At 36.5% G+C, this 23426-nt stretch overlaps 1 protein-coding gene and 1 long non-coding RNA gene across 2 annotated transcripts; both read right to left on the bottom strand.

Annotated features, from left to right (window-relative positions):
• Positions 1-117: 117 nt before the first annotated feature.
• On the bottom strand, positions 118-3361 carry LOC132313955 (uncharacterized). Its single transcript, XM_059812886.1, has 4 exons — positions 2024-3361; positions 1279-1907; positions 915-1189; positions 118-719 (listed from the first exon to the last, which is right to left on the bottom strand). The coding sequence occupies exons 1-4, from the start codon at positions 3359-3361 to the stop codon at positions 118-120; spliced, it is 2844 nt and encodes a 947-aa protein (XP_059668869.1).
• Positions 3362-6618: 3257 nt separating this feature from the next.
• LOC132314842 (uncharacterized) lies at positions 6619-8404 on the bottom strand. The gene is made up of 3 exons (XR_009483520.1): positions 8302-8404; positions 7026-7087; positions 6619-6918 (listed from the first exon to the last, which is right to left on the bottom strand). It is a non-coding gene; the product is annotated as an uncharacterized LOC132314842 (long non-coding RNA).
• Between the last annotated feature and the right edge of the window lie 15022 nt (positions 8405-23426).

Raw genomic sequence — 23426 nt, 5'->3', positions numbered from 1 at the left:
CTACAATAGAATGCGAAAAACCTGATTTATGTAACATAAGACAGTAAAAGGCTATTACATAAACAAAGTCCCAAAATAAAATAAAATAAAATGACTTCCAGTAAAATCTTAATACATCTACACGGTCATGCCCTCACAATCCAACCGCACATACTCTTCATTGCCATCATCATCATCATTTGAGTCCAATCTTGATACATCTAATGGCATAGAAGACACATAACTATTTTCTTCAAAAGACTCCAAGTCATTAAAACCTCTTGGCGGCGCTTTAAGTACAGCATACCAATTAGATGTTTCATCTTCCCTTGAATAAAAAACTTGTTTAGCCTGTAAAGCAAGAATAAAGGGATCACTTTGAAACTGACTTTGACCTTCATGAAGGTTAACTAATACAAATCCATCTTCAACTTTGATGCCATTTCTAATGTTTGCCCACTCACAATCAAAGATTGGCACTTTAAATGTGTGGTAATCTAACAAAAGTATATCTTTTAAAACACCATAGTAAGATACTTTTCCTAGAACTTGAGTTGTATCTCTTGCACTAGATTGACATATAGTTTCCGCTTCAAGCGAAACACCACTATCTTGTGTGCTTCCCTCCACATCCTTGGTGTGAAATCGTTGTCCATTAACAATATATCCCGAATGTGAAATGACTTCTCTTCTAGGCCCATTTGCAAGACACATAAGTGTATCGGACACATCATTACCAGCTGCACTAATTTCATTTGCAAACTATAAACAAAAAGTCTCTATATGTTTCTTTTGCAATGCGCTTGCATTCCTTATGAGACGTCTGTCCATCTGCTTAAGCTCCTCCAAATGTTTTCTGTGAGGCAAACACTATTGGTAAGTTTTCATTGTTATTTTTATAACAAATTAATAAGTCCTGAAGATATCATACTTACCCTGTGTACGGTTCCACCTCTGCATTATTGAACAAGACATAACGGTGAGCAATTTGTAACATGCCATTCGACAAATTCCTTTCGAAATTGGACGGCCATCTATTGTTGTCTCACCTTCAAAATCCTCATTTCGAGAATGTCTCACCCCTATTTTAGAAGCTTGTTTGATGTGCTCACTACAAAATTTCACACACTCATTAGCCAAATAGCCTTCAGCTATGCATCCTTCAGGTCTCGCCCTATTTCTAGCATATCCTTTATAAACCTTCATCATCCTAAAACACATAAAAACAAAATAAATTATATATATGTTATAATATTAAATATCTAACTCCATAAAAGAAGAAAAAGTTGATATTAGTACCTCTCAAATGGGTACATCCAACGAAATTGTACTGGTCCACAAATACGAGCTTCGTGTGCGATGTGAATAGTCAAGTGAATCATAATGTCGAAAAAAGATGGAGGAAAAAATCTTTCTAACATACATAATGTCTCAGCAATTTCATTTTCCTGTCTTTCCATTGAGTTCCTATCAATCACCCTTTGGCATACTTCATTAAAATATGTGTATAGGCGAAATATGGCATTCCTTACAGCCTTTGGTAGAATTCCCCGTAACGCTACCGGTAGTAATTGTTGCATTAGGACATGATAATCATGAGATTTCAAGCCTACAACCTTGCATTCATCCAATGATATATGTGTCCCAATGTTGGAACTATAGCCGTCTGGTAGCTTTAATTGTTGTAATCGCTTACAAAAAAGCTGTTTTTCTTCCTTCTTTAGTGTATGAGGTACTGGTGGCAAGAAATGTTTCCCTTTTGAATCTTGTGGGTGCAAATCCCCCCTAATGCCCATTTCCTCCAAATCCCTACGAGACTTGAGTCCATCCTTTGATTTTCCTTTTATGTTCAATAGGGTGCCAATAATACTCTCACAAACATTCTTCTCAATATGCATGACATCTAAGTTATGGCGAACGAGTAATACCTAAAACACAAATAATGGAATAATAGTTTTTTTAAAACATATTATAAACTTAAATAAATAACATTTTATTTTAAAAAAAAAAAAAAACTAAACGACTTTCTATTACAAATACTTACCTCCCAGTATGGCAATTTAAAAAATATGGATTTTTTCTTCCACGCCACATTTTCGTCCTTTTTTGTCTTTTGTTTCCTCTTTCCAATTTTTGGTTTGATATGTAATTTTCCCTTCACTTTTTTACCCCAATCATTTTTAATATTTTTCACAGCATGAAGAATTTCAGTCCCAGACAATATTTTAGGCTTCCACCTATGTTCTTCACTCCCATCAAACCAACTCTTCTTTTTTCGAAATGGGTGAGTAGGAGATAGCCATCGACGGTGACCCAAGTAAACGGTCTTGGTGCTACAATTCAACCGCCTTGAACATGTGTCATCACTACATGTTGGACAAGCTTTTTTACCCTTTGTAACATGACCAGAGAGGTTACTAAAAGCTGGAAAGTCACTAATTGTCCACATCAAGATTACCTTCAAATTAAATGTGGACTTTGCAAATGCATCATAAATTTCCACGCCTTTCTCCCATAGCTCTTTCAAATCATCTATAAGTGGCTCCAAATACACATCTATATCATTTCCCGGTTGCCTCGGCCCTGGGATTAGTAATGTCAACATCATATTCTCTTTAGACATGAGTTCAAGTGGCGAAAGATTATATACCACCAATGTTACTGGCCAACAACTATATGCCGAACTAAGGTCACCAAATGGATTAAACCCATCAGTTGAAAGGCCAAGTCTTAAATTTCGTGAATCTGATGCAAAAGAAGGCCATTTTTTATCTATCGTATGCCATGCAGGCGTGTCAACCGGATGTCGCATCTTTCTATCCCCACTTCTATGAGTTGAATGCCACGTTAGTTGTTTTGCTATTTCAGGGGATCGAAACATTCTTCTAAACCTTGGTACTATTGGAAAGTACCGCAACACCTTAGCTGGGACACCATTTTTAACCTTCCTAGTACGCTCATTCTCTTTCCACCGCGAAGCACCACATTTTGGGCATTTAGTCATGTGCTTATTCTCTTTTCTAAACAGACAACAGTCATTCTTACAAGCATCTATTTTCTCATATCCTAAATCAAATGTCTTCAAAAAAAATTTCGTTTCATAATAGCTCTTAGGAAGTTTGTTATTTTCTGGAAGCATATCCCCAAACATTTGAAGAAGTCCATCAAAACCAGTGTCGGATAAATTAGTTGTTGCTTTGTGCTTGTATAAGGCAACAATTGCAGACATAACTGTATACTTTGTGCATTCTGGAAATAAAGGGGTCTCAGCATATTCTAACTTCTTTTTAAACTCAACCTCTCTTATTTCACAGTTTGGATCCGAAACATCATCACCACCATCAAAGAAAATATCTTTATACATCTGATACGTCTTTGGCATTTCAACGTCACTTACATCACTTCCATGTTGGGGAGATTCACTTAGATTTTCCCCGTGAAAGTACCAGATCGTGTATGATTGATCCATTCCATTTTCCAATAAATGCCTAAACACCATGTCGAAGTGTTGGTGCTTTGCATTTAGACAACAATTACAAGGGCATAAAATCTTTTCTAGATGGCCCGCATTCGCTTGCGCCTGATCAGCAAACCTCCGTGCTCCTTCTAAATACTTTGGATCAACTCTATAAAATTAAAGATTTAACATTTAATTAAACTTAAAATTAGTGTAGACAATATTAACTTTTATAAGCACACTCCACTACAAATAATAACCTGTAAGTCATGTGCATCCATTCTTTATCCATCACTATTTGCTTAATTATTTTGTCTACTAACCTATCACAAAAGATAAAAAAAAATTGTCAAAATTCTAGCAAGAAGAATATCTAACTATATTCATGATAATGTGAATAAAGGCAAAAAATGGTTTGTTCAAAGAGTAAGTGTGACAACCTTAAATTTAATTAAGTCTTCCCTATGTTTAGGACCAGAATTACATGATTTTTGATTAAATTTCTTTCTACCTATTTCATGTGTTGCATTTCAATATTAGTACATCCCTAATTGCTTGGAATTTATTTAAATGCATTGGTTGTGCATGGTTCGTTGGCAATTTATAATTCCTTAATTGTCTAGTATATAATTTTTTGATCTAGTATTTAATTTATAGTCATAAGTTTCATTTAATTTTTCTATTTTACTCATGGGATGAATGTAGTTGTTAACAAATAATAATAATAATAAAGAAATAAAGAAATAAATAAAATGGGTAGAGCCATTGAGTGATTACTTTTGGAAATGAGGGAATATTGAGATATTAATAGAATGTGGTTTAGTGGGTTTGCATGTGGCAGCATGTAGGGGATCTAGACCTAGGTGTCATTCATATGCAAAACTTGGAGACACGTTTAATTATTTAGCACTACACTTGTAACTAGTTCCCTCATAGTTGTTGATCCCAAGCCTAAAAGAAAACTTCTAGCCGTGGGTTGTTTGACAGAGAGAAAGAAGAACAGAAAGTGAAGAAAAAGAAGAAGGGTTCAGACTAAGGCTAAAAATGTAGGCATTTTACCCACACACCATCTAATCTCACCACCTCCAGTTGTTAACTTCAATTGGGTAGGGATTCTCTTTAACTCTTGCAGCCTTGAGAGTTATTTTTTTAAAGTTCTGTTTCGCAATTTAATGTTCCATGAAATTATAGTTTTTCTTGTTACAAGTACATGATTTTCTTGTAGTCAAATGCTTGATTTTAGCTAAGATATTATACATATGCTTGGTCATGATCTGAGTTTTGGTTACATACAAGTATTGCTTATGATTTTATTTCAGAACTCTACATGGTTAAATTGTTTTCCAATCAGAACTTAGCATGTTGGTAGACTGATGTATATTATCAATTTTACGCCAAAATAATTCTGCTTAATCAGATCATGTACCTAAAAGTTAAAACCTCATGGAGGCATTTGTTAAAGGCTTTCCTACTGGGCATTGTCTCACCCTTGTTATTTTTCAGGTCTTGGTGCTCAGGACGACAATGCTAGACCCGAGCTTGAGTTCCCATAGATGGGATCCTTTTGTGGTGCATCTTCTGCTTGGTGTTTTTGTGTAAAATATTAGCCTGAAGTACTATTTTGTTCATGTTTGATGCCTTATGAAACAATGTTAAGGTCGTTGTTGTTGTGCTATAGTAAAGATGACAATATGCTCTCTACTATGTGTTCTTTAGGACAGGGTACTGTATCTAGATGTTTTGTGTATAGCCTGCTAATGGTAGCATATGTACTTAGTGACTGGGCATCAGAGCTGTGACTCTTTATTTTGGGTGTACAAATTTGGACTGAAATTATCTTTCTATGGATGACTTTATGCAATATATATATTCTTAGCCTCTTTAGATCTTTGTTATGCCTATGTATTATATAAGTTGTTCATGGGGGTAAGCTCTGAATTTTCTGTTAGAGGATTTTATTTAAAGAAAAAAAAAAATCTGTTTTAAATTTCCTCTAGTACTTTCTTGGAAACGAATTTTAATCAGAGGTTGTAGTGCTTCAAATTCTGTGAAATTTTTACCATATGTTTCCCTTTGTGTATAAAGTCTCTCAAAAATTTTTTATAATTTTTCGATTGGTGAATATTTTTTAAAAAATCTTATATCATCTGCTGTTTCGTTTCTGGTCACAGTTTGGAAACTGAATTTGAGAAAAGAATTTGACGGCCTTCCCGAAATCAATAAATTATGAAAGTTTCCAGTTTTCTTATTTCAAGTGTCTAGTTTCTAAAGGTTAAGGCCCCAAAATTTTATTGGCTCTCTAAAAGACTAAGCAGGCCAAAGTTTTACACTTGGTTCCATTTCAGCACAAGCTGTGAGAGCTTTCTTCCTTCTAAAAACTGTTTTCCTTGGTGTTTTTCTAGCATCCGGGAGTGACTCGGTCACATTGTCATCTGAGTCTAGTTTCTAAAAAAATTTAGTTTGTTTCATTTCGATAATAATTGAATTTTCTATGTTTTTTTGAGGAACCGCTGCGCAGAATTTTCTTAAGTTGAAAACTGCTGTTCCATTTTTTTTTGTTTTAACCTTATTATCACGCCCTATGGTTTTGGGGTGTGACAGTAAGTTGGTAATGAAATAACTCTCACTACACTCTGAGCATATTTTAGTTTATTGATTTTGGTCCTTAATTATCTTGTTTTATTTTACTTTGGTATGGTGTTGGTGGATGAGATCTTGTGTTGTAGATGTGTGGCAGAGTTTGGGTATTTTGCCTTCTTTTTAGATATTATTTTTCGTGTATACATATATGTGTGTATGAAAGTGTAGATGTGTGGGTTGTTCTAGGTGTTATTTTCACAAATTATTTTGATATGGTGTAGATGTATGAGATTTGATTTGAAGCTAACTTATTCAAGTTGTTGAAGCTGTCAGACATGAGTTTTTGAAACGAAGATCTCCATAAAAGAACCTTAATCCTTGCTCTAATTTGAAGCAAAGTTTGACAATTCATTGAGGGAGGCATCGAAGATTGCTTGTATTTGTTCGTTCTATGAAGAAACTAGGGTTCCTATTTTGAATCCACAATTTCTTCGAATTTCAGATGGCTATACACATCAATTTGGAGCAAAAAAATCAAGGTTCGTCAATCTCTTTCTGTATATGTATCTATTAGTTTTGATTTTTTGATTAAGAGTGTTTTATATAATTTTAATTTAAGTCAATTCCTATTCAAATATGACCCTCATTGTCCGTAAGTTAGAAATGCTATCTATCTTAACAAAATTAGGACATTTTTCTTAATAGTTTCCCATGCTATCATGTAAATTGAAAAGAGCAACGAGAGAAAAGAACACAAAGAATGATTACTATACTTTGAATTGCATCTTATGGGATAAAAGGCGTAGCGTGGAAGAGCATACCTTTAGAAGAGCACGAGTCCCTTCTTCTCTAATGATAGTCCTAACACAATCAAATATACCTTTGTACTGGTTTGCTGACCCCTGCAAAGGTTGAAAAGATGAAATGAAGAAAGAATTTGCATTACTCCCCTTCTATGAAAAAGATTAAGACAGAAAGAAAAGTAAGAAAAAAGATCCATTATCTGTACCTGAACCATTAATCTAGTTTTTATGACATCAAGAGGAGTTGTTATAGCTCCAGTGATTGCACCTGAAAATATACAAGATTTGATTTTAAGAGATCCTCAACAAGTAGGGCATTAAATTGAAGCACGTTTTACATTAGTAAGAGTCAGTAACAAACTTGGTTGTCAAAGCTACGATTTGAATCAGAGGATCATACGTTCCTACCTATTTGATTTTTATTTAGTTTTTCTCTCTTCTTAAAATTTGTTGGGCCTTCAGCTTATTGGTCTCATCCATGTGACATGTCTATATTATGGACAAATATTTGATGACAATATAATAGGGCAAGCAGCCAGTTGATGAATGGTGAAACGATTACATAGTAAAGAGGTAGCCTGCTACTAGCCACAATTTACAAATGTGAATTATTAAATCAATGTTAAAATTCAAGGAATTATGTAAAGGTGTGATTGGCTCTAGTCTAAAGGGTGCTAATAAATTGGATGATTACCATGAATGTCCTTTGCAGAATCACTCTTGTCGATCAAAATTATCCATGGTTTATGAGAAATATGTGCGCTATACATGATAGATATATTCACACAGCTTCCAGAAATAAGTAAAAGTTTATACAAGTATCAATAAGTGATTAAATATGTACACACCCCTTCTGCTTCCTTTAGCCATGGTGAAATGTAATTAATATCAATCATGTGGACCAATAAAAGCTCAATCAATGAAAATCCTATCCATCGAATTAAATGCCACAATACTATATATTGTATAGTCAAGGTTGGGGTATAGCAGCGTACAGAGTACAATAAATGGATACATCACAAAATCTATCATGGCAGTAAATTTTTTCTTCAACCTAACAAATCCTGTGACCAACTGATAAAAATATTTTTATCTATTCAAGCCATTTGTTGATGATTTTTTAAAACTAATTTGCCACATTTTTAAAAACTTTTAAGACAAAAATTGTGGATTTGATAACACCTAAAAATGGGAAGCTGTGGGTATACTTGTTCGGCTATTTTAGGTATAAGGCCCACACCTCACAAGCCTTGGCTATCTCGAAATCATCATAAAGTTCCTCATCAACGTGTTTACGATCAACAAGACCAATCATAGAATTAAACTTGCTTCTTCCAATTTCTTCACTAAAGCATCAAAGAATTGAAAATAGTAAAACTAAAGTATTAAATGACATGCTTGATTATCTCATATGTTAAAGCTTGCCTACCTAAGTCATGCTGATATCCATAGTAGGAATATGCACAAATGAAAAGCACTTACATTGTTACTTCTACTACAGGAAGCTCAGATATGGATTCTACTGAATCAAGAGCATTTTCAACAAGTTCTCTCATAGTATTGTAGAGGGATTTCCCTGGCTGAAAGCAAAATAAAATGCAGAAATTGACGATTGAAGGAAAAAGAACAGCTACGAACTTGTCCTAACAGATTTCTATACAGATATCCGGAATTTGACTTTGCCCCTAATTCACTGAATTTAACAACCAACTTCAGACAATTTAAATTTGCAAATTCTCTTAGTAGGCGAATATTTATCTAGTTTTCACCCACATAGAGAAATAAAAGGAAAATTTCTAACTCCCCCAACCCCCCCCCCCCCCCCCCCCCCCCAAAAAAAAAAAAAAAAAAAGAATTTCAGAAATTTACAACAAAAAAGTTTTTCCAATCAAATTAATTCAATCGAGGCACTGGACTAGATATAAATTCGCCAATTACTCTCCTAATACTAACACCATGCTTCCATCATCACATATGAGAGATTATATATTTAATGCAACAAATAGTGCATATCAAAATTATTCAGCCACAACCTAATACAAGTACTGAAAAAAAAAAAAAAAAAATACCCTTCACAAAAAATCCCAAAAAATAGCCTCAAAACCATTAAAATTCTAACCCACAGAAATTATACAGGAGGCTAAGAAACTCACATTATCAAACCCAGCAATGTTCTTGCTCTCAGTAAAAAACTCAGCTGGTGATTCTGCAGAAAAACAAATAAATCACCCGAACCCAAATTAACACATAGAAATCTCAAGCAATACCTATATATACAAATAAATAAATAATGCAAAATTGTAGATGTAAATAATTATTTATATACAGAGAGAGAGAGAGTGAGTCAGAGAGAGACAGACTAACTCTATTTAAGAAGAAAAACAAATGAATCACCCAAACCCAAATTAACACATAGAAATCTCAAGCAATATCGATATATACAAATAAATAAATAATGCAAAATTGTAGATGTAAATAATTATTTATATACAGAGAGAGAGAGAGTGAGTGAGAGAGAGACAGACTAACTCTATTAAGAACTCTTTCCTTGGGTTTTTTAGGGCTCTTCGATTTGCCTTTCTTTGCTTCGATTGGACTTTCACTGCTCCAATAGAGAGGCAAACCAGAGGGACATCATCATCTGCATCTTTTTCGTCTAAAGAGAGAGAGCACAGAGGGAAAATTAGGGCTAGCTTCAACGTGATAAAAGGGGAGTAGAGAGAGAAAAGGGATATATAAGGTATTGACAAAAACTACGTCGTTTTTGTCAAATTTTTAATTATGTTTTTTATTAAAAAAAATTCATTGATTTTGCTATTTGGCGCTAAGTTTCCCGCTAGCGGGGAAAATTTTATTTGGAAAATGTTGCCTATCTACGGGGCAAAAAAGATGCCTTAAATGTGAAATTTATTCACGGCGTCTTTATTACACCGTAAAAGAACTTAATTTTGTTTAATAATATTTTTTAATTAAAAAAATAATTTATCTGGCGCTAAGTTTCCAGCGAGGGGAAGGCTAAAAATAGTATTGCTTATCTACGGGACAAAAAATACGCCTTAAATGTGAAATCTATTCACGGCGTCTATAATACACCGTAAAAGAACTTAAGTTTGTTTTTTTAATTCTTTTCTGTATATATTTTTAAAGTAATTTTAGTAATTTAAGTACTATTGCTTATTTACGGGGAAAAAAAAGGCCTTAAATGTAATATTTATCAACGAGCAACATTTATCCCGTGAAAAGTGTACAAATATGCCGTAAATATATCTAAATATTCACGACCTGTTTAATACACCGTAAAAAACATTTTCTACGGAGATTCTACTAAATCCTCGTGAAAACATGTAACAATTACGAGGATTCTTTTAAAAACTCCGTAAATGGTGGTAATCACAAGGCAAAATAAAGAAGCTCCGTAAATACTATGTCGTAAAAGCCCAAATTTCTTGTAGTGTGTGAAAACAAATAATTAGATTGTTTAAGATCTTAACACAAAAATGTTTGTGAGAGAATTAATGTTTTGGTTTTTTGAGTCTCCTTTCTCAACATGTTCAATTTCAATATCAACAATGTGACGATGTGCCATTCAAACCTTCACATGAGGCTTTCAGTGATGACAATGAGCTTGATGGTGATAGCACAGGCGCAATGGCTCTCTAGAAATTTCAAGCAATATATGGAGTATATATATATAGATGTGTCCTATATACCTTAGATATATATACATATTTCATTTTTCTTGGGGAAGATAATCATACTTGATGTGGATATTTGCTTAAAATAGTTTGAAAATAGTGGTTGAGAAGCCAACCAGACACCACCTACGCTGCTAGAACTATTTTTGGTTAAATCATAGGAAGAAATGACTCCGATTAATTCAAATATTTTTTTGTTTAGTTTTGGTAATTAAAAGGGCAAAATAGCCCTAGCCACCAAAATAACCAATGGGGATACACTCCAAGGCCCAAATAGGGTATAAGGGTCATCAGGCCCAAATGCCTTGTGGATAATAAACTGGACCGGCCCAAAAGGAAGATATCGCCCATCAGCTTAGGAATTTGTATGTCATATTTCCCAAAGTAGGGTAAAGGGTATGTGTACAAAAAAAGAGAGAAAGAAAGAGCTGTAAGAAAATTTTTCCATTAATAGAAAGGAAAATTCTTGCATCTACAGCTAGCGCTGCCTGTGGGAAACAAGAGGAAGATCCATTAATTTCCACACTGAACTATGACTTAGCTCTGATAGGGAACCATGATCGGAAAAGGAAACTCACATTAACAGAATGAGAATGCGCGAACCAAGCATGAAGAGATGATGCAAATCATCGAAACCCTGCAACGAGAGAACGCTGAGCTTCGATCAAGGATGGAGTGAAAGGACGTGCCACCACTCCCTCGTCTGCCAGCGGAGGTTGAGAGGGTGGAGGTAGAAGATGTCAACTACAAGGTGGACCAGACGGGATCTGTCCATGTAGATCTGCGGCACGGGAAAACAGGACTAAAAGAAGAAATGGAACGCGTAGAAGCTCACCTTCCAGGAGCAAGAGTCGACTGCAGACCACATGTTTGACGAAATGTACCAATTAGATCTGAGCAGTCACGCTCAGAGGGCCACCGGGAAAAAATGGTGGGATCTAAAGGCTTCCTCAATGATTAACGAAGTCGTTCTGACATCATCCCAGACGATTAGGTCAACATTTACAGAAGAGATCCTCCAGTCCCCGAAGCCAAAGAAGTTCACCATGCCAACGTTCACACTGTTTGACAGAACTAAAGATCCTACCGAGCATGTATACTATGTCCAAGTAAAAATGGTCTTGGACACCAAGGATGATGCCCTAATGTGTAAGTTCTTCCCAATAAGCCTTATTGAACTAGCATTTAGTTGGTTCAAGCACCTGCCAAATGGGATAGTAGGAAGTTTCCAAAGGCTTTGTGACTTGTTCATAGGCCAATACTATGGCAATCAGCAGATCGAGAAGGACATATCCTGTCTATTCACTATGCGGCAATAGGAGGGCGAACGACTCTAGGCTTTCTTCAACAGATTTAACCTAGAAATTAGCATAGTGGTCTATTGTCATCCATCTTCAGCAGTCCAAGTATTCAAGCTAGCAATGATTAGAGGAACTCAGTTTCACATATCTTTAGTGAAGAAATCAACAAAGATGATGGATGCACTAAATTCAAGGGCGCAAGGCTACATAAAATTAAAGGAGGAGGAAGTGGTCAATATGAGAAAGACTACGATGGTCACGGTGGAAATTAGGTCTAAGGCCAAGATGACCATCCGCAAAGAATCGATCACTCAACCACGAGTAGTCCCTTAGAAGGCTGAGAAGAGGCAGCGGGAGGACGAGACGATCACCCCTCTTAGGGTAACTTTGTCAAAACTATACCAGGAGAATAAGGGAAAGTTTCAATATCACAATAGATCAACACTTAAACAAAGGGATCATTCGAAGCATTGTACGTTTCACAATGACTTTCTGCACCAGATGAATGAGTGTAGGAACTTAAGAAAATGGGTAAAAACACTAATTGCGAAGGGCAAGTTGGCCAACTATGTATAAACCAAGGAGAAAGTATGCTCAACTAAGTAGGCAAAGGGTAATCCGAGGACACATCCTCTAAAGGGACAGTCTATTCAAATTATTAATGCAATTCATGGCTGACCAAAAAAGGATGATGAGACGAAAGAGCTCTACTAAACGCGCCTCAGGCAGGCTCACAAGATGAGAAGGCTTGGAAGCATCAATATGGTCTGCCATTAGGGTAACATTAATTGATTTGATCAGGTTTGATAAAATTAACCTTCTCAAGGTTCAAACCCCATATGAAGAACCATCGGTAATTAGCTTAATGGTAGCAAACTGCCTATTCAAGAGAGTCATGATAGACCCAGGAAGTAGTGCCAATATCATAACAAAGGTGGCATTCAAGCAACTGATGGTTGATCCAAAATAGGTAAATCCAACAGGAAACCTATTGGTGGGGTTTGATGGGAAGCAAGTAAAGCTTATCAGCGTTATCGAACTCCCGGTCTGTGCAGCATGAAAAACTTAAAGGAAAATTTTGTTATTGTTGATGTACAACCATCTTACAATATGTTAATGGGGAGGGGATGGATCCACCGCATGCAAGGTATCCTGTCCACTCTCCACCAGGTCATGAGGTGTCTAAGCCTAGAAGGAAATGAAGTTATCGACATTTGGTGAGACCAAATAGCTGCTAAGGAGTGTTATGCAGTGTCAATAAAATTTAACGAGAAGGGCAAAGCGATCGCTAGACTAGAGGGTCATAAATAGCAATTACAGAGCCCTCTGCCCAACCAAGTAAGGAACAAGATTGAGGCAGAGGAGCCAGTCCTTATAGAAGAATCATTAGAAATGGTACAGATAGACCCCCAGATGCTAGAAAGAACAACGAAGATAGGATCGATGCAAACTGATGAAGAGAAGAAGGAATTAACCAAAGTACTAACCAGAAACCTCAACGTGTTTGCCTGGAGCAACCTAGACAGGCCATGGGTTAGCCCCAACCTTTCATGTCATACCTTAAATGTGGACAAAAACTTCAGACCCCTTCGATAGAGGCAAATAAAGTTTGTACCAGAACTGAAGATTATCATAGTGGAAGAGGTTGTCAGACTGCTAGAAACAGGATTTGTTAGAAAAATGCAGTACCCCTTACGGTTATTGTAACTACCTGAACCTGTGGGTTCGAACCGTTATCCGGGTCCTTACCTAACCCAAGGTTACCTAAGTCATTCCTGTCATTTCTAATGTCAAAACATCACTCTCAGGTCATAATTATGCTTCACAACAACACAATACAAATTCCCGAGGCTTAGGATAGATTACTTTAAAGAAAGAAAAAAAATAAAGTGAGCAAAGCAGATATACTTCGGTCAACCAAAGTGGCGCTTCGGTTAGCCGAAGCAACCTTCCCTATACCGGTCGACTGAAATAGGCATTTTGATCGGCCGGTTGTGACTTCAACAGAGACTGAAGTCTCTGGATGGTTTGGTTGGCTAAAATGGGCAGTTCAGTCGGCGAAATGGCTTTGTGAACTAAGAACTCTACTGGAAGTGCTAAAACTGAGAAAAGGAAAAATGGCTTATTTAGAAACTTTGCAATCTATTTCAAACTTGTTCTAAAAACTCTTCAAATGGCAAAACTACATAATATGGTCATGATTATCACGTTTTGATCACATCAATAAATCCATTCATATCAGAAGTAATTCTTAGTCTTTACAATTTGTTCAAATTTACATCAAATGGTGCTAAGTTACACAGTTGAATTACAAGGCCATGTCAGCTAGCTTGAATACATTTCAAATTGAACCTTTCACAAAAGGATGGCTCAAAGATACAAAAGATAACAAAAATGGACTTCTAGCACCCCATCAAGCTTTTGGTGAATTATCATTCGCCACCTCCTTCCCATGACCTGAAAAATGTTGAATAAAAAGGATGAGCAAATTGCTCAGTAGGTGATGCCTAAGACACACCTCTTGTAACCCCGTGAATCCAAGCAATGAATAGAACAATAGGGAGCGGGATCATATAAGGCCGGGAGAAATACAACATCAATGTCAAGTCCAAATGAACAATGTTGTGCTATGAAATGCAATGCCGTGCTATATCACTCCCCATTTTCAAAATCACTTCCATTCTCCACTTTTCAAACCGTTAACATAACCCGTCCTTTGGTGACTCCTCGGAGACGCGAGAGAAGGATTGATTACTATCCCTGACCCTTGGCAACTTCGCGACGTCATTTGGGGCCAGATAGCTCAACCATGCTAGGGTGATCTCCAAAGTTCCCTCTAGGTTACATTAATGCAATAGACCTTCGGTACCTCCTCGGTTATCCGGGTTTTCTCAAAACCTTTTTGTCAAAACTTTTTCCCAAAGCCCCTTTTTCATTCATTTCAAATCACCTTTCCCAATTTCTTGCCCAATGTTATGCATGAAATGCATCATGCTTTTCCATGCCATGCTGATGAGCGCTGAAAAGTGCGCATTTAAATCCCTTAAGCTTAGGTATTCTAGAACCTTTATCTATCTTATTTTCCCACTTTAGATTGATTTTGTATTATTTCCATTTCTAGGTACTTATCCCCAAAATAAGCTAACTCAGCCAAATAAGAGCAAAAAGGAAGTAATTCTTAGATGAATCAAAGAAATGAGCAAAGTAGAGCAAAAAGGAAGCAAAAGGTGAAATTCAGCATCTTCGATCGATCTCAGATAAAAGTTCGATCGATCCAACATGATCGATCTCAGCACTTTAAAGATAGATCCAAGCCATGATGTCATTTTTAGAGATCCCAAAAGTTCGATCGATCCAACTTTATTCTCTGATCGATCGAACCATCTTGTCCTTATCTAAATGATTGATCTTATCCAACTGTACCACCCTACCAACCACTTTTGTCTTTTTCCCAAAAATATCTTCAAAATATCTCAGATTTGTTTTTATCCAAAAAGGCGCTGCCATAGAGGATTGATCTAGCTTCAATTCGATAGATCTCAACCATGTTCGATTGATCTCACCACAAGTTCGATAGATCGAACTTCCCAAATCCTGAGAAAATCTAAATTCCAACTCATTAAAAGTTGTCTCATATCCAATCATTGGAGGAATATTGGTGTACGAACCCACCTCATTTGGGGTGATATTTGACCTACCTATATAAGGAATATGAGCCACTTTTTGAGGGAGATACTTAGAGACTTTTTAGACATTTGAGAGGCACAATTTCCATATTCTTTGTGAAGAAGAAAAGAAAGGAGGAGGCTAGAGACACAAGCTTGGAGTTCTTCCATCTACCAAGAAGATGAGTAATCTCTACCATGGAGTTAGCCCTTGAGGGTTGGAAGACACCGTCCATGAGTGGCTAGACATCCTCTTGGGGCTAGAGTTAGCCCTAAGCATGCTTTCTACATCTTGATTTATGTATTTTTGAGGGGATTTGTATTGTGATACATGTTTTGACATATTTATATACATAGATCTTGCTTATTCAATGATTTGTGTGGTTTAATGCTTCCAATTGATCATTTCATTCTATCCACATGTCTATGTATGCTAGAATAGATGTTCGTGTGTTTGTCTCTAGATTTTGTGTTATTGATGCATGACTATGTGTATTAATGGTATAGATATAGAGATTGTCAAGACATAGTGCTTAATGGAATGCTCTTGTGGTTTATTTGATGGTTCATACCCATTTCTTGATGGATTGTGCCTCTCCCTTAGTTTAATTAGTTTAATTTCATGTCATTAGCTTAATTGTAGTGTAGTTGTAGTTTAGATGTTAAATGGGAGGACAATCCATGCTTGTTGTTTGATGTTCCATACTTATGAAAACAAGTAGCATATGTCTCTAATCTTGTGATGTGTTTGGATTGTGAGCTTAAAAAAAAGATTAATGGCTTAGTTTGATATATTGTGCTATCCACCTTGTTACTTAGACAATATATACTTAATTAGTCATCTATGCTTGTTGAAACAACCACACACACACACTAATGTTACAATACATGCCTTCCCCCTCATTAATCATTCATTAAGGGTGTAAAAAAACTATGCTTAGTGGTGATCTCTAAACCCTAAGATCTCTCTCTTATTTTCTCTCATTTACATTTAATTGCCTACTTTAGTTCAAATTGCATCTTAGTGTAATTCAACCACCAACCAATCTTTTGATCACTCGACCTACTAACCCTAATCTTGATTCCTCAACCTAGTACGACCCACCAATCCCTTGGGACGGTCCCTACTTACCTTAGCTATATTTTTAGTGAAAGGTAGTAGTGGCAATTTCTAAATATAAAACTTGGCCACATTCATCATAACTCTACACCAATATCTTTTGGTATCACAAACCATGGGTTTCGGGGTTGACGACCTGAGACACACCAAGTTTTTAGCACTGTTGTTGGGGATTGATTGAAGGCAACGTCGTATTTGTGGAATCAATTAGGAATTAATACTCTTCTGATCGTGTCTTTACTTTGTTTTCATTTTGGGTTACTTATTGTGTTGGCTTTTATTTGGCTAGGAGCATTAGGCAAGAAGGTGAGCAAAGAAGTATCCAAGCAAATGAGCTAAGCAAAGCAAAGGAAAAAGGCTAAAATTCTAAAAATTTGCAAGGCTAAAATTGAAAATAAATTGAAGTGCTAAAGGACCCTTTGTGAGCTCTTTCTTAACTCAATCTCTAGTTAAATTGTTAGCCCGCGTAGAGGCTTGTATTTCAATTCTTAGATAAATCGTTAGCCCACGTGGAGGCAATTTACTTTTCTTACATATTGTTGATAGCATAGGAGTATAGGAACATTGTATGTGGAGGAAGTTTGTTGATTGTTTATTTGTTATGAAGGTGAAGTGTTTGTCATTATTGCTTGTTGCGTTGCATTGTGCATGCATGGTCGTAGATCATTGAGACCCACTCTTGCCCTCTAAATTTTCATCTTGAATCCATTGTTCGAAGCCCTAGGGGAAGAGGAAGTTCTAGTCAATCCATTTCATCAATGGAAGGACATATTGAGGACCATGTGGAGGACCTTGGTTACATAGACCAACAATGCATCCTCTACCCCAATGTGCAACATGATAACATGCAAGTACCATTAGGCATGCCGAGGCCATTCATTCATCCACTACAACAACAAGGCCAAGTTCCATTAGGAATGCCAAGGCCAATCTGTGAAGGCCCAAGTTTTATAAACCCGGTGCGTCAGTGATGATCAAAAGATGACCCGAAAACAGATCCGAAATACGGAAGCGAAAGATGAAACAATGGTCTCTAGAGATACAATGCGTCTCTAAGACACCAATGCGACCCTCAATGAGGTCATGGAACCCAAAGGAAAACAAATGCGGAAGTGTCGTTTAAAAAATGGACAAAAAGGAACCTAGGGGCAAAATGGTCATTTTATAAAAAAGTGGATTCAAGTGCTATCGAGCACACCACTAGGAAGACAATGAAAAACTAATCATGATGGACTCAAGAATTTTATTATTCGGATTCCGGATGAAGGAGGAACGACAAAACAAAAAAAAAACGAGCAATAAAACTAAAAGGGGTAAACTGGTAATTATCCAGAAATATCTGGGTGCAACCGAGCACACCGTTGGATAGACAATGAAAAATTAAAAAAAAAATTGACTTGATTTGGAGTCTGGATGAGGGAGAAAGGTTAAAAACAAAATCGACGTCGCGGCGGCCCGACGAAGGCCGTGACAGCTATAGTGTCGTCAACCTACTATTACTGCAATTGAGAGTAAAAACGGGCATCTAAACGGACTTTTCCAGAAAAACTCAAAGAAGAAACCCCCACTAAAATCAAGTTTCCTATCCCGATCACAGATGGAACACAAAAAAAATACATTGTAAATTCCCCGCATGCCCCCAAGAAAATCTGGTCAGGGGGGTAAAAATTTCTCCGAGCTGCTACCCAAAGACAGGAAATAGGGTTTCGGGAGGTTTTTAAATTGCCTAAATTGAAAATACAATCTTAAAATACACCCACAAGACCCCTGGAAGTTTCGGATCGGTCGTCACACTTTTCAAAAAGAAGTCGATGAATAGTACCAAGTACATTTGCACTAAAAATCTGCAAAACCTGGCAGCAAGGATTTTGCGGACAAATATGGATTTTTTAAGGCCAAGATGGCATTTTCTGGAAAAATACAAAGAAGAAACCCCCCTCAAAATTTAGTTTTCTATGTGACCCATAAGGAAAAATTAAAAAAACACATTGTAAAATACCCAAAATGCCCCTACAACAGAATAGGGTAAAACTCCCTAAAAATGCTACTTAGAGTTTTTGTTTCATCAAGGATGGTGTTGTTTGCCAAAGTGAGTATGCAAGTGTATGCAATATGATAAAATAGATGTACCAACATGGCCTAAAGCCTCTTTACAATCCACTAACAAGTTTTAGCATACAAAGCCTCCATAGTTGATAAAAATACATTTTCAAGCAAAATATAGCACCAATTGAATACAAGTGCATATATAAACTTGCTTGGCCCTTGGCCTCATATCCTACATGTCAAATGCATTAAAAGGAGTGTACTTATGTACACTTTACATACGTAGAATCAAAGAATACAAGTTTGATACATAAAGCTACCAAATGATCCAAGGCAATGAAATCTTCAAGTCTTGAGTCCTGTACTTGAAATATACCCCAGTAACGTAGGGGTGAGTAACATAAAGCTACTCATAGCAGATGAGCATGCATCGACCTAGCGTTTTACAGTGTTATCACCATAGGGTGAAACATGTTAAAGGGGCTCATGCCACCTGACGTCTATGTCAAGTGAGACTCAGGGATCATCCTAAGCTACCTAGATCATTTCTTGCATAGTCACATTGTTCATGCAATTCAAACAACATGGAAATATGTTATACAAAGCAACTATATATAGATTCTCAAAGTCTTCAACTTGAAATCCAAAATACGAAAACAACAAGAGTGGGTCATGCCACCTAACGTATATGTTCAAAATGAATCTATAGAATCATTCCTAAACTACATTTGAACATCAAAATACAATTTATGATATCAATGCAATTTAACCGACGATGGAACTTCTAATGCAATGCACAAAGCATGCTTTCACAAAGTTACATCTTAAGCTCAAAATAGGAAATCAAATAAGGAATCACAAGTTACGATATCATCTAGTTATCAACTTAAAATGAAATACGAAATCAAACAAAGTAGATACTCGGACGTCATGCCGGATCAGACCGACAATATAGTTACTTTAGGGTTACTGGCCCATGGGTAACCTTCCTATGTGCGCAGTAGACTATATAGAGGGACAATCCCCCGTATTAGAACCAAGTCCTAGCCGTAGCCAACAACAACATCCTCAAGTTTCCAAAATCAACAAATTGTGCAACAACGTATATATATCAACATGTATATACAAGATATCAACCATTTACTAAGCACAACCCAAATTTTGGAATACTATACAATACATGCTCAAAATCTACAACTACTATGGCATGAAAGATGTCAAATACAAAGTGTGCAATTCCTTACACATAGCAACAATATATTCAATAAGGAAAAACATATTCTCATGAATATAAAAGTAACAACTATGTTATCCAATACTCAAAAGTAATCAAGTGAACATACACCAAATCCAAATCCATGATTTAAATATAAAAACAACTTCCAAAATGCAATTAAATCCATGGAGTAATAAAATATAATTTAATTAGACATAAATAGTTAAATTCTCTAAATTCCAAGTTAATCCCAAATAACCTCAATTTAATATATATTGAAGGACATGTCATGGTCATCACATATATAACATCAAATGACAATTTAAGTGATTAAATCACTTAAAACAAAATTAATCAAGCTAATTAATTAATTTCCTCTAGATTTTTAAACAATTCCAAATGCCCTTAATTTAATCTATGTTAGAGAACATGCCAAGGCCTATTTAAATACCACATTACAACTTGATTTCATGCTTGATACAACCATGTGAATTAAACTTTCACTAAAGATAAATATTAAATAAAAGTTGTAATTTTTAATCAAATGAGCTAAATTTAATATATGTTAACCAACATATCCAAGTATAATTTCCTAGCATGTTACAATTCAATTCCAAGTCATACATATCCTTAAGCTTTAAATCCTTTATAAAGAAATTAATTAAAATTAAATTCCAAGATTTATACAAAACATGCATACAAGTTGTCTAAGCATATATAATCATCAATACAACACAAATATAATCCTAAGACACCCCCTACCTCAATTTGAGATGAAAATCTCAAAAGCCATCAAAACGAAACGGCTCCGAATCCGACGAAACTCCTAGGTTTTGTCGGGGACAACACGATCTATATGAATCTCCAAGAAGCCCCATGAAAATCCAAACTTGGCCTAAATCCCAAACTCAAAATTTGGTCAGAAATGGTTTCTAATAAGGGGTAATGGTAGAGCACGACGAGACGAGCAACAAATGCAAAGGCCGAAGGATTTTCACTTAGGAAAAGTAGGTTAAAGGAGGAGAGAGAAGATGGCAGCTCCATGGGCATCCATGGCTGCCTTTTGTCGTGCAAGGAGAGGAGGAGGAAGAAGAAAATCTGATTTTTCTTCTCTAAGGCACCTATTTATAGTAAATCACAAAAAGTGCCCCGAAAGGGCCCCGCCAGGTCCGGAAAAGTGGATTTTGAGCAAACGCGCTCAAACGTAAAAAATTCGTGAACAAAAAAGATTCAAAATGAGAAAATATGAACAATGGAAGAAATGACGTCGAAAATTGAGTCCTGAGGAGAAAGTTATGCCTCGAACAAGTTCGGCGGCAACCGAGTCCAGAAACTCTGAAACTGGAGAAAAATGACCAGAACAAAATTCTATGAATTTACAAGTCAACAAAAAGTGAAAAGGAATCCCGTACGAGGATCCAGGCTCCAAACGAGACATTTTGCAATAACTTTCGTTAATTGTACAATGGCCCCTACAAAAATGGTTAACTGCGAAACTGCCCTAGAATGAAAATATCTTCCAAAAGATATTTTCTTAGATGCCCCTAAAATAAAATATCTTAAAAAGATATTTATGAAAAGCACCCCAAGAAATGAAATTAATTCCAAAGATTTATGCATCTATGCCCCTATGGACACCGGGAGTAACCAGAGTACTTTCTTACAAAAGTAAAGATACGTATTTCGTGGAAACCACTCACGATAAGGATAGATAAAGTCAAAAACAAACTCCGAGCACAAGAAGTGAGGTTGTGCCAAAAACTGACAAACGGAGATAAGACGAAATAGGGAAAATGACCGAATAGGGAAAAGACGAAATAGCGCATAGTGTCCAAAAACGAAAAATGCGAAAATGACTCGGTCCTCAAAGGAAATTGTTAATTCACATGAAAAAGTATCAGATACCAATTCTAAGCACTCGAGATGATACTAAGCAATGAAAAACCATCCACAGAAAAGAAAAGACAACGGAAAAAATTTATCCGCAAAATTTGAGGAAAAAGGGAAAAAAAAGAAAATGACCGGGTCATTACAACCTTCCCACCTTAAAGGGATTTCATCCTCAAAATCCAGCCCCAATAAAACAAAAGGCAAAACTAGGATAACTACGGAGTACATCTCCGAGTACCCCAAACAACATGCAACGAAAACAAACCCAAGGCTGAAAGACAACGCTCAAGCCAATGACATTTGCACCCACATGCTTACAACTGGATAACCTCTCAAATGAAAAATGACAGCACGGCCGCACGACAAGTCAAAGGTCACTCACAGAACCCAGCACCAGACAAAGGAACGGAAGACAACAACCGTAAGCATTTCTCCTGATGAACCATCATATCGATCCAAAATCAACCCAAAAAGAACTCCAAGATCATCACAGATCAAATCAAAGTACAAAACAAGGACAACGTGGCAGAACGAATAACGACCAGAACCCGCCCACACTTACTCGTCAGTAAGGTAGCATGACAGTATAAGACACTAATTCATAATCTATTCCCCACTAGGTCTACCTATGAAACCTCTCGATACAAATGACATCAATGTTGTGAATCATCATTACCAAAAGCACTACAGGAACTAGGCATCTTGTGAGAGTTGGGGTAGCTAATCCCAAAACTCTAACAACAATGTCATAGGCATCGTTAAGCTTAAGGTCTTAAGTCCTCAATACAACAAAACCAACAACTCCAACGCCTCAAAATACTCCTATTAACAACCTCAATCGAGAGTCCAAAGTCTAACAAGCAAAACATTATCTCCGAAATCCCAGATATCATCCTGAAACAGATCAACTACGAAACCACACTGAAATCAAACATCAGATCAAAATCCCTACTTCGGATGACCAAATCCTCGAAATACAAGTCCACTAAGTGGTACACACATCAAGTCCTGACAACCAAAGTCATAAAATGAATCTCTCAAAACCGTGCTTGGCATGGCCAAGCTAAATCAAAATCCTTTAATTTCAATTCACAATCAATCACTGGAACTACAATTCCTCAAAACTATGCCTAGCCATAACTAGGACAAGAAAACTCCATAAACAAGCCAAATCCAACGGCGATCTTTCAAAACTTCTCCTAAGGGTCAACCACATCTAGGTCTCCAAAAAAACAAAACAAGTCTCCAAAGGACATTCTTAAAAGAGTAGCTAGTTCACCTCATGAATTAAATAAATCCTCAATGATATGGACGCAAGTCCCCGTAAAATGATCTCACACTAATCAACTCACTCTGAGCACCACAACTCCTTTAACAACCATGGCAAAACTCCCCAAGGAAGGACACGAAGGAAAAGAAACCACCAGTCCTAAGAAGGATAACACCACGACTCCACCTCTGAAATGAATGACAACAAGGTCAAAGACTTCACCCCCTACATGAAAGTAAGTCGACCAAAATCCATCAAATCCTCACTAAAGACTCAAAATGACAACGATGATCCTCACGAACCAACCAACCCCAAAACTGCGCACAAGGCGACGAAGAGAAGAGACTCACTCCTTGTGAAGTCCCAACCACGAACCAAGAAAGAAGAGGAATCCCATTCTCCCA

This window comes from Cornus florida, unplaced genomic scaffold (genome assembly GCF_030987335.1).
Source record: "Cornus florida cultivar Cherokee Brave unplaced genomic scaffold, ASM3098733v1 CherokeeBrave_3.0.0_Hap2_Chr06, whole genome shotgun sequence".
NCBI lineage: Eukaryota > Viridiplantae > Streptophyta > Magnoliopsida > Cornales > Cornaceae > Cornus > Cornus florida.
This window is presented reverse-complemented; position numbering and strand designations above follow the sequence as displayed.

What these genes read in the sequence shown, in the direction of transcription:
- LOC132313955 (XM_059812886.1), bottom strand. Translation starts at nt 3,361, where the DNA reads ATGCCAAAGACGTATCAGATGTATAAAGATATTTTCTTTGATGGTGGT. An exon ending in TTAAATTGCCATACTGGGAG is followed by an intron (nt 1,908 to 2,023) that starts GTAAGTATTTGT and finishes TTTGTGTTTTAG; the next exon opens with GTATTACTCGTTCGCCATAA. An exon ending in TGGATGTACCCATTTGAGAG is followed by an intron (nt 1,190 to 1,278) that starts GTACTAATATCA and finishes TATGTGTTTTAG; the next exon opens with GATGATGAAGGTTTATAAAG.